Genomic DNA, 12,266 nt, shown 5'->3' on the forward strand with positions numbered 1-12,266 from the left:
CATCCCTCACCAATGGCTATGCTGAATGGGTTGGTGGAAGCAGAAGTCCAGCAACACCCAGAGGGCACCACATGAGCAACCCCTGCACTATAATGGCACACTAGATCTCTAACATCAGGGATGGGCTATTACCTTTCTTCAGAGGCTGCCTGGGATTTGGCTCAAGTTAGGCAACTGCTAGAAGCAGAATCTACACACATCAGGAAGCTTGAAAAATGTGTATTGCCAGTGGGTGAACATTTCCCTGTATAGGGAAGATTTTAATGTGTGGTGTGTTGCTGTGGTTTTATATTTGTTGGAAGCTGCCCAGAGTGGCTGGGACAAGCCAGTCGAGTGGGCTACTAATTAATTACAGTCATACCTCGGGTTACGAATGCTGCAGGTGCGTTTTCGGGTTGAGGACTGCGCCAAACCCAGAAGTACTGGAACGGGTTACTTCCGGGTTTCGGCGCTCGTGCATGCGCAGAAGCGCAAAATGACGTCATGCGCAGAAGTGCCGAATCACATTGCACGCATGCGCAGATGGGGCCCTGTGGGTTGCAAACGCTGTGGGTTGCGAATGTGCCTCCCGCACGGATTACGTTCACAACCCGAGGTATGACTGTAATTAATTTTGTCGGCCTCATCATCATACTAGAATCACAGGTTTCCCCTGTGATTATTGTTCACTCAATATAATTGTAGAAGCATGCATTATAGAATAGTGCCCAATATCCTTAAAATAAATAAATAAATAAATAAATAATAAACAAACAAACAAACAATAAAAAATAAAAAATAAAAAATAAAAAAATAAAAATAGCTGAAGACTGATGTTCTGCTGAGTTCCCTAGGGCTATAACCAAGTCAGCAAGTCAGCAATAAACACCTAGTGTCAGTGAAGTTAGCTCTTTATTAAAAGAAAACAAAACAGTGCAGGCCTAATGATCACAGCAACTCTTCCTAGTAGGTCTTGCCCCAATGAACCAATTGTGAGGACTGAAGGTCCCTGCCTTCTCACTGCTCTCTAAGGTTTCTCCCCAGGTCATTCTCCAGCAGCCTAAGGCTCCTTTGTCTTCTCTCTTTGCTCCGCCCTTTTCATTCCTCTCCATGTTATGGAATACCAGGGGGGAGGGGAGCTGAGTGTAGCGGGGGAAGGGGAGATTCCTTGGCTTCTTCAGCAGCCCAGCGGCAGAGCATATGCCCACACTACCTGGGGCAGGTGTGCGGAGGGCAACTTTCTGGGCACCACAGTCCAGGGGAGGAGAGGGGCAGGGAAGCTGCCACCCACTCTCCTCCTGCTCTCCACCACCGGGTCAAGCCTGCCCTGGTGGCGGAGCTGCTGCGGCTGGGCGCAAGGCATGCCACGGCCAAGTTGGGTGGGTGGCAGCATTGCTGCCCATTGTCCTGCTCTCCTCCCTTGGGTCAGGCCTGACCCAGGGGCAGAGATGCAGCCAGGCACAAACGCCCAGTCAAGGCTTAGCTCCTTCTCGTTTGCAGCCAGGCTCTGAAGAAGGAGCCTGCTGTGGGGGCACCTGTTTGCGCCCCCTCACAAAATTGTGCCCGGGGCCACAGACACCCCCACGCTATGCCTCTGCAGCAGCCCGCCTCTATTCTGCCTCTTGACCCCTCTCTGCTGCTGCCTCTGATTCTGAACTGCTCTCTGCCCAGCCTCTTCCTGATCACTAAACTCTGTTACCTCTTCAGCTTCTGACACCTCCTCCTCCCACTCTGCTCTCTCTTCTTGCTCTGACCACTCATCCCACCGCCCTAGCTCTGAGCCTTCCTCCTCTGGGGGTTCCCCAGCTGGTGTCTTCTACCACTCCTCCGCATCCAGCCAGTCTATGACATGCAGTATGTTAAGGGAAATTGTTTGGGGCTATGTGTTGTGGAACAGGATGAATGCATTGGAATAGGGCCACCTTCCATCACCCTCTGAGACACCTGATCCCACAGGAATCTGCATAAAGACCTATTAGACCTATTTAGGACAATGCTGAAGGGAACAGCCTCATCCTACTCTGTCCCAAATTAATAACCATTTTCAGTGGGGTTTACACTTAGTACTTAGTAAGCCTTTAAAAATAAAATCTTATAGAGGAAAGAAAGACAGGAAAGATAGGATGCCATCCTTTGTTTCCTTCCTTACTAAGTGACTAAGGATACAGCTGGGCCAACGGGAATCCATTCGACATACTATGGGGAAGGAATGGTCAGCTGCAATTAGAATACTCATTACCGAACAATTGTCTCCATATGCAGCAGAAAGCCTATCCTTTTTTCACCTGTTACTAAGAATACATAATTTCATGCCTGTAGACAAAAGAAAATCCATAGCTGAAAGACAGCTGCCAAAACACATGGCATACGGCGAGGTTTCCATACGAGGAAAGGTTAATCTCCAAAATACAATTGCTAGCTTTTTCAAAACAATTTTAAAAATTGGAACAAAAAACTCAGGAACTCTAGTCACATCAGTCATGCCTGACATCTGTTTTGGAAAGATTTATGAAGAAAATCTGCCAAGATAGGGGGGGAAGGTAAAAACATTCACAAAGTCACTGCTAAGAAAAATGACTTGTTATTAAAACCAGGGAGAGGAGGAGAGAGAGAAATGTTCAGTGTTAAAGTCAGTTGTGTAAGGACTATATCAAGACTCTAGGAAGGTACCCATTGTCATTTCAAACAAAGGCTGCATGATGAACCATCAGCCTCTGAGCTGCTGCCCATGGCCCCAATCCACGAAACACTACTGCTACGTGTCTCCTATAAGCCCCACTAAAGTTAATAGAGGTTGCACAGGAGTATTGCCTGATGGGCTGTGTCTGCCTCATATTTTCACAAAAATCTATTTACAAGTCTATGACAATCTTAACATTTTCCTGATTCGGAGTTCAATAAAGACAAAAGCAAGCCAATAAATCCCCATATTCCACCCACCCTTGAACACCCTGCACCTTACAAGTCAAGCGAGCAAGAAACCTTCCTGGATTTACAGGCAAAACAGTGGAGCCCTTGCTTGAAGTAATAAGCAATTCCCTTTGCATTAAGGACAATACAAGCAGGCTAGTGGTGCATCCTATAAAATCTCACCCAAGCAACTGCAGTGACTGAGCAGTTTTCTACCAAGTCAGTACTTACATCAGCAGTGGAACAGGCAGCATCAGCACTAGCCGGCCACAATGTTTTACTGTTTCTCTATAAACGCCATCCACATACCGACCAGAGGGTTATATCATTTCTTCCACGGACGGTTTGCGTTTGACTGCAACTGCAACTTGAGAAGAAAGGATGCCGTTTGTGAAATCAGCTGTTTTCCCAGAGCCATGCATGAGGGCGGCTGCTGCTTTAGCCTATCTAAAGTAGATCAATGCAGCAAAGGCTCTGGCTCCCCCTTCCTTCCTCTCTCCCCCCACCTCCTGGGTTTCTTTTTTAAAGGGCTATAGTATCACTAATCTTGCACCTCTATACAGATCACAGTCAACCAGAGCATCTGTTACTTTAAAGTTGCAAGGGCAAGATGTCACCAGAACAATAAAGGTTTAAATTTAGTCACTAGATTATTATACAGTAAATGAAAGGCTTCTTCTCCTTTCTGTATTTAAAAAATGACATATGGAAATTATTTTGCACCAACTATGCTTTTTGTTTGTGTCCTTCTTTCTCTTTTTCCAGCATAATCATTTTTATATACATTAATAACAGTTTAGTTCTGTTCCAGCATTACAGTACAGCGGTACCTCAGGTTACATATGCTTCAAGTTACATACGCTTCAGGTTACAGACTCCGCTAACCCAGAAATATTGTTTCAAGTTAAAAACTTTGCTTCAGGATGAGAACAGAAATTGTGCTTCAGCGGCACAGCAGCAGCAGGAGGCCCCATTAGCTAAAGTGGTGCTTCAGGTTAAGAACAGTTTCAGGTTAAGTACGGACCTCCGGAACGAATTAAGTACTTAACCTGAGGTACCAGTGTACAGTCATACCTCATGTTACGTTTCTTCAGGTTGTGTCCTGCAACGACCCGGAAGTACTGGAATGGGTTACTTCCGGGTTTCACTGCTCACGCATGCACACAAGCACCGAATCGCACCACACACCCGCTTCAGGTTGCAGGCTTTTCATGTTGCGAATGGGCCTTTGGAACGGATCCTGTTTGCAACCAGAGGTCCCACTGTATTGCTTTGGAATTCAGACAGAGGAGTCAGGAACTTCCTTCAGCCTGAGGGACACGTTCCTTCATGGGCAACCTTCTGAAGGAAGACACAGAACAGGGCAGGTGAGGGGTGTCGCCTGGGGAAACATCTTAGCTTGTGAATAGTCTCACAGAGGCTTGGAAAGCTGTTTTTGACCCCCAGGCCGAAGGTTCTCCAGCCCCACTCTAGAATCATGACCAAGGGTCATCTAGTCCAACACCCTGCAATGTAGGAATCTCTGCTGAAGCATCCAGGACAGATGGCCATCCAACCTCTGCTTAGAAACCTCCAAGGAAGGAGGAGAAGGTATAGCTCAAAACAAGGGTTTTGTCGCTGGAACGTGCTGGTCAGAAATCAGACAGTTAAAGATACTGTAGAGTTAGCAAAATCACAATCTCTACAGACTTGGTTGAATGTCAGGCCTAAGGAACAGAGCAACTCATTCCTCCATGAAAATCAGTTGCCGAGACAGTAAGTCCCCGCCTCTAAGCCCGTCTAAGTTCCCTTCTCTCCAGGGGTTTTCCCAAGCAATCAGAGACTGCCTGTGTGCAGCCAAACTCTCCCCCACCCCTTTATGTGTTTTCAGATTCTGGGAGACCAGCGGGGAGGTGAGCTTGTCACAGCAAGTGGGGAAGATACTCATGACTCATCACCAGCCTGGTTCATCTCTGCCTCTTGGCTTATTGCAAATCTTGTAACCATAGTTTCCCAGTTAGGAAGTCATGGAAAACTATGGCTAATATAAATCTTCTTAGGGTTAATTGTGGCACACCGAGAGCATGGAAGGGGCTGCAGGTGTGGGCACAAGGTGCATATCTCAGCAAATTAGGTCACGATATGATGATCCAAACATAGCCTGTGTGAGGTTGCCCTTGAAGGCAGTCTGGAAACTTCAGCCAATCTAAAATGCTCATTTGCTGTCCAAGGCCCTCACAGGAAGTATATTTTGATTATTGTGTGACAACTTTACTGCCTTCAAGAAGCTGCTGCCGCCATTCAATATAGACAATACTGAGATATATTGGTTCATGTAAGGAAGCTTCCTACGTTGACAATGCATAGTTACCAGGACAGCTGTCAAAAATCAAATAGTGAAAGTCTTACTGCTTAGATAGTGTGTGAACATTCTATTGCAAGCCAGCCAGAGACTGGGTGGCATGTAAATTTCATAATTTCCCCACTCAAATCTGCTGTCGGTAATAATTGCACAAGGAGATGGGCCAGTCTACATCTTGGGATCTATCACGGCATAGCCATGCTGGCTGGGGCTGGTGGCAGCTGTTGTCCAACAATATCTGGGCAGCACCAGCCAAGGAAAAGATATCCTAGGAGGGTTTATTGCTGGAGCACAATACATGCCTAGATGGACCTTTAGTTCTCTCCAGTAATGATCTTATGTTTTGCATCCTCAGTTCTTTCCTCCTATGTAAGACTGCAACTCAATCCTGATAAGGCTAAGGCACTGTTAGTGGGTGGTTCCCTGGACCAGATGGGTGGGAGATTGCCGGCTATTGATGGGGTTACACTTCTTATGAAGGAGCAGGTTCATTGCTTGGGGGCTTCCTTGCTGTCATTTGAGGCTCAGGTGGCAGTGGCCTGAAGTGCCTTCCATCAGCTTCAGCTGGTGGATCAGCTACGTCCCTATCCAGACAAGGATAGCCTAACTACTGTTGTCTATGCTCTGATAACCTAAAGGTTAGATTAGTGCAATGCATTATACGAAGGGCTGCCTCTGAAGACGGTTTGGAAAATTCAGCTAGTGCAGAATTCAGTGGCCAAGTTGCTCACCAGAGCAAGATGGTTTGAGCATATTACACCGATCCTGGTCCAACTGCACTGGCTACCAATTAGTTTCCAGGCCCAATTCAAAGTGCTTTTAAAGAGATTTAAAAGGCTCAGGACTGCAATACCTCAAGGACCACCTCTTTCCATATGAACCTACCCAGACCCTGAGATCATCTTCTGAGGCCCTTCTTTGTGTGCCTCCTCCTCGAGAGGTCTGGAGGGTGGCAACATAAGAATGGGCCTTCTCTGCAGTGGCTCCCTGTCTGTGGAATGCTCTCCCCAGGGAAAATCGCCTGGGGCCTTCATTACATACCCTTAGGCGCCAGGCAAAAACGTTCCTTTTTAACCAGGCCTTTGGTTGATTTGATTGACAACCTATGCCCTTTTAAAATATGGGTTCTTTTGGGGGGGGGTTATTGGGTTGTTGTTTTTATTTTGATTATGTATTTTGTGGTTTTATATTTTGATGTTATTCTGTGAATCACCCTGAGACCTCCAGGAATAGGGTGATATACAATAATAATTGTATTATTTCTGCTCCACTTGTACACCTTTCTGCTCCACTGCATGCCCAGCTTTCTGCCCTAGCCATGTGAGAGGTCTCTGCTGCAGAGGTTTCCATGACAGTGGGGAGGAAGCAGATCTTCCTCTTGGAGGTCAGACCTATCTCTCCACTCTCAGGGAGGGAGATCTCGGGTTTCCTGTGCCCCTGCATTACCCTCTCAGGGACCATAAGGTTACAGGATAAGAATGATAGCAACAGTGCTGCGCACACATTCAGTATTAAACTGCAAAACTATAATTTGAAATATATACATGATTTTGTCCCAACTATAGAAAAGCACTCGTGGTTATTTTAGAGATTTAAATTATGTATTTACTTCAGTTCTCCTGCTTAGCTACTTAAGAAAGGGGAAATGTTTTGCAGTCTTTAGCAGGGAAAGCTCCTGACCCCTCAAAAATAATGTATTTGTATCTTTATTCCAAAATCTGCAACACAATGGGGGGAAATCAACTCACAGCGTTATTTTTCTCTTGCAAATTCTACTAATGTTCTTGCAGTGCTAACCCTACACAGCTGATGTGAGAACAAAATCTCCAAATGCTGCTGCCTGGCTTTTGTCCACTAGAGGTCTGTGTAGGATTGCAGAAAATTAAGCTGAGTTTGCTGGGATGGAGTCTAATAAACAGCCTTACAATACCATTAGTGTCTTAGACGAAAATAATCAAGTATTTGCATAAAACTGATAAACGAAACAGCCTTTTCGGTGTGCAGATATTCTGCTGTCAAAAGCTAAGTTGTGTAATGATGGCTATTAATCTTCATTCACTGAACGAAGTCATTTGTACCCACAGGAACAAACAAAAACTGTACTAATTTTCCCTTTTTTAAAAAAAGAAGTCCACAGAAGCTGCCTTGCAGAGTTATCACAGGCAAATCGACATGTGAGATTTTTATGCAGTGACTGCCAGTGTTTAAAAGTTAAGTCATACATTTGATAGCATTTTGGCTTGTCCCCAAATGCCTCTGAGCCAGGGTGCAATGTTTGCAACAATTCAAATATGATAAAGGGAGAGAGGTGAAGAGAAATAAGTGCTAACATTAAAGAACATACACGTAGCCCAGATAGAGGATAAAAGAGGGTATAGTAAAGGTAAAGGTAAAGGTACCCCTGCCCGTAAGGGCCAGTCGTGTCCGACTCTAGGGTTGTGCGCCCATCTCACTTAAGAAGCCGGGGGCCAACGCTGTCCGGAGACACTTCCGGGTCACGTGGCCAGCGTGACGAAGCTGCATCTGGCGAGCCAGAGCCGCACACGGAAACGCCGTTTACCTTCCGTTATAAAGTGGTACCTATTTATCTACTTGCACTTAGGGGTGCTTTCAAACTGCTAGGTGGGCAGGAGCTGGGACCGGACGACGGGAGCTCACCCCGCCGCGGGGATTCGAACCACCGACCATACGATCGGCAAGTTCTAGGCACTGAGGTTTTACCCACAGCGCCACCCGCATCCCTAAAAAAAGGGTATAGATTTGCATAAAATTTCCATCTTCATATGTATAGCTACAAAATTTAGAAATCACGACTGAAATTTATATAGAAAGACCAGACTATGACTAGGGGACCTGTGTGCCTGTTTACACTACTATCTTTATATATATATATATATATATATATATATATATATATATATATATAAAATTTTTTAGCATACAAAAATTTTAAAGACATACCACACAAATTATTATACATATGTCCTTGTTTGGACTTCCTTAAGCATCTCTGATAGCCTTCCGTCTTGATTATTTCTCCTGCAATTCTTAACTTAATATTGCCTTTACATTTTGTAGCAAATCATTTCTCCCTTTCCATTTTTACAATATTTCTTAAATTACTCCTCACAGAACTTCTTGTAGTCTGCTTACACTACTCTCAGGTGCTAATGGTTGTTCTCTCCTTTTCTTCCTCCTTATGTTTCAAGGAACTGTAATCCAGACTTGGACCAGACAACCCTTCAAATAGAGGAATGTCCTCTGTAAAGCAGAGCCGGTGGCTAACCTAGACTGTTAATTTCATGTAACTTTATGGAACCAATGCTTTTGACATTTGTAATTGTTTTTACTGAAAGATTGTGTTTTTGGTTTGTATACTGCCTTGTGTAAAAAGGTAAAGGTACCCCTGACAGTTAGTTCCAGTCATGGACAACTCTGGGGTTGCATGCTCATCTGTTTGGCCCTAACTATGAATATCTTCTGAAAAAGAAAAGACTTTTATTTTTGCTGTAATTTAGCATTTTTTGGATGAGGATCTATGCATTTTTTTCTCCGAAGTAAGTTCAATAGTGTCAAATAGGGCTTACACCCTAGTTTAATATTGCTTAAAGTAGTATTCTACCACTTCCCTGCATCGGGGAATTTTTAATGTTTGATGCTTAGTTGTGTTGGAAGCTGTGTTGGAGTGGCTGGGGCAACCCAGCCAGATGGGTGGGATATAAATAATAATAATAAAAAAAATTATTATTATTTTAAACAGCCAAAGCTTGCCCCAAAGAATCCCAGGAAATAAAGTTTGTTAAGGGTGCTGAAAGTTGTTAGGAGACCACTATTCTCCTCACAGAGTTAGGATTCTCAGAGTAGTTGAATAGTCAATTCCTCTTCCCCAGGATGGCTGAAGTTAAAACATTTTGCCACATAAAAAAAATAAAAATGCATCTTCATCTCAAAGGCTGGTGGCAGCTAAGAATTGAAAGCTAATAGGAAAAATACTGAAGTACTATGCTGAAGTAGACATACACATATTTCAAGGATCAGAAGGCATGTAAGTTTAAGCCAGAGTTAGATTAATAGTGTAGTAATCACAATAATACAGATCAGAGATGCGGAACTTCTTTCAGCTCAAGGTCATATTCCCTCATGAGCATCCTGCAGGCGGCACATGCCGGTGGTTGGTGGGGCGAGAGAGAAAAGGTGGGTGGAGCAACAGATGTGATTCTCATTATGGCATAAATTATATACTGTACTCTGTGAATCTGCCTGCCAGCCATGCAAACAAATGCAGTACTACCTTCTTCATTGGATCAGCAAGGTATAAACAATAGGAGACCTCTCCACAAAATGTCCTGTGTGATCCACAGTCAGCAGCAGAGATCCTGCATTAGGGAGTGGAAGAAATATATTTTAAAAGACCAAGAATCAAAACAAAAACAAAGCATGTTAATGACAGGCTTGTAGCCATCACTATGGAACTATTAGTTGTTGAGCAGGGAGGCAGAACTCAGGAGGAGACCATATGGCTCAGAATGGAGAGCGCAATCTGTTGTTTCAGCTATAAATGTCTTTGAATGCTAGCACATGGCTGTGTTTGAAGGCTTGGCCACTGTAATATAATATTTTTGGGTAACGCTGATCCCCAGGAAACCCTTTGTGTAAAATTAGCCATCTGATATTCATAAAAGCACAGAATGGAGAATTTTTTTAAAATGATAATTAAAAACCAATTATTTTTAAAACTGGTAATAAAAATAGTGCAAGCACAAAAGGCTGAGCTGCTAAGAGGGAGCAAATGGAAACACTTTTATGGTGTGTAAAGAAGATTAGAATTAATTCGCTACTGAATCTAGAAATAGCCGTTGATTTAAATTACAGGCAATCACATATAACCTACAATTTAGAAATATGTTTCAATAACCACAATAATAAATTAATAATGATGCAAAGAATCAAAACTTAAGTCCTGGGTGAGTAAATTTCTTGCACTGTAATAAAGGCAATTCCTTGCATTGTATAACAATTTGCATTCCATAAAATTCAAATTGGAGTACAATATAAGAAATAAAGGAAGCAGTGAAAATACATTTAAAAATCAATATGAATATTTAATATGAACATAATGCAGACCACCTGAATAAAGTTTGCAGACCACTAGTGATTTCATAGTTTGGGAATCCCAGAACTAGATCCCTCTTCATAAGTCACAAGCACTTTTTCCCAGCTTACATAGCTGATCAGAGATGTGAATCATGGGCAGGAAAGCACAGCAAGTGATAAGGCCAGTTCACATGGTAAGTTTTAAGAAAAATATGGCTGTGTGTGTGTGTGCGTGCCTGGACTCACCATGATTCCAATGGCAAATATATCATGTAGATGAGCTCTCTATGGACTCAGCTACATTAGTAGAAAAAGTTATTTGAATGCATTATAAACAAGAAACACCAGATGGCGCCAGAGAGCAGGAAACATTTATACATATTTTCCATAGGGTTTTCTTCTAGTTTCTGACTTATTCATAGCATTTTTTTCCTTTGTGTAGATCCACCCACAGTTTTGCTGGTAAGAACTAGGAAAGGAGATGTATCACAAAGGAGACATCTGATTGACTAGCAGGGAAAGGAGGAAACCAGACAAACTCAGCTGGAATGGGATTGGTAAGGGACTTTAAGTTCTAGTATGCTTATGTTTTCCAGATCACCCCTACCTATATTCTTGTTGAACGCTTAGGTATTACAATATTCAGAGGTGCCTCATCTTTCATTACCAGGTGCCAGGAGCAACCTATTGAGGATGACTCTTTCTTGTAGGTTTCCAAGGAGCATTGGGCTCTGTGGCCTGTTTGAAATAGAGTGCTATTTCCAGTATATCTGAAGGAGCATCTCCACCCCCATCGTTCTGCCTGGTCACTGAGGTCCAGCTCCGAGGGCCTTCTGGCGGTTCCCTCACTGCGAGAGGCCAAGTTACAGGGAACCAGGCAGACGCCCTCCCATAATGTCAAAGCGATAAACAACTACCTGACATTCAGAAGACATCTGAAGGCAGCCATGTTCAGGGAAGTTTTTAATATGTGACATTTTAGTGTATTTTTCATCTTTGTTGGAAGCCGCCCAGAGTGGCTGGGGAAACCCAGCCAGATGGGCGGGGTACAAATAATAAATTATTATTATTATTATTATTATTATTATTATTATTATTATTTGGCCAAAAAAGGTGTGCATTACATTTGAGAAAATATGGTAACTGTACTAGTAACAACTATCATTGCCCAGTATGGCACAGCAGTTGCTCTGTACATGGCATTGTAAGGATTGCCTTTTGACTCTGGCCAACCAAAGGTGCATTATTATTATTTTCTCAAATGTAATGCACACCTTTTTTGGCCAAATTACGTGACAAAAATTAGGGCGCGGATTAAATTCAATAGCGCATTTACATTCACCAGCAAATACTTTTCTGCTTTCAAGGCTTTGAAAATTGAGGTGCATATTAGATTCAATGGCACCTTAAATTCATGTAAATACGGTATATCAACAAGCACAGCTGAACCAGGCAACCTCCTTGTTGATTCAGTACTTAGGGTTACTGTTCAGAGGAAAATACATAGGAGCCTCTACTCTAAATCCCACCCTTTCTCTTTCTTCTGGAGAAGTATATGACTGTTTTAAGTTGGAGTAACCTTGATGGCAACAACACCCTCTCTGCCTAAAAGTGAATATTGAAGAGGTTGAGCGAACAAGCGACAGCATATGCTCAGTGGGGTGGGCTGTTTGAATTTTATTACCTTGGCAGAGATCCAAATTTCCATTGACTGCAATGCGGTAACCTTACCCATTCCAAGGCATAGCAGAGAGCCTGTCCCATAAATGGCTTAAGAACATTTTCAAACACATTTCAGACTTCCTCTTCAACGTTTTGAAAGATAAGGGAGTAATGTCACTCGAAATCTCACACTGAGCCTTCAGCTATGTTTAGAATAGTACTGCAGCAAAGCTTAGAAGACTGTGTTATTGCTGCTATTGTGAGTGGTTACTTTACTTAT

The 12,266-nt window shown here is 43.2% G+C and overlaps 1 protein-coding gene across 1 annotated transcript in view; it reads right to left on the reverse strand.

Annotated features, from left to right (window-relative positions):
* Positions 1 to 3,397, reverse strand: part of SACS (sacsin molecular chaperone) — a 55,909-nt gene extending 52,512 nt beyond the window's left edge. Inside the window, exon 1 of the mRNA XM_083435936.1 lies at positions 3,121 to 3,397. Within this exon, the coding sequence (XP_083292062.1) occupies positions 3,121 to 3,143 (23 nt within the window). The 5' untranslated portion in view covers positions 3,144 to 3,397. The remainder of the gene's footprint in view (positions 1 to 3,120) is intronic.
* Positions 3,398 to 12,266: the final 8,869 nt, after the last annotated feature.

Source organism: Podarcis tiliguerta (assembly GCF_965153285.1).
Source record: "Podarcis tiliguerta genome assembly, chromosome: 4".
Classification (NCBI taxonomy): domain Eukaryota; kingdom Metazoa; phylum Chordata; class Lepidosauria; order Squamata; family Lacertidae; genus Podarcis; species Podarcis tiliguerta.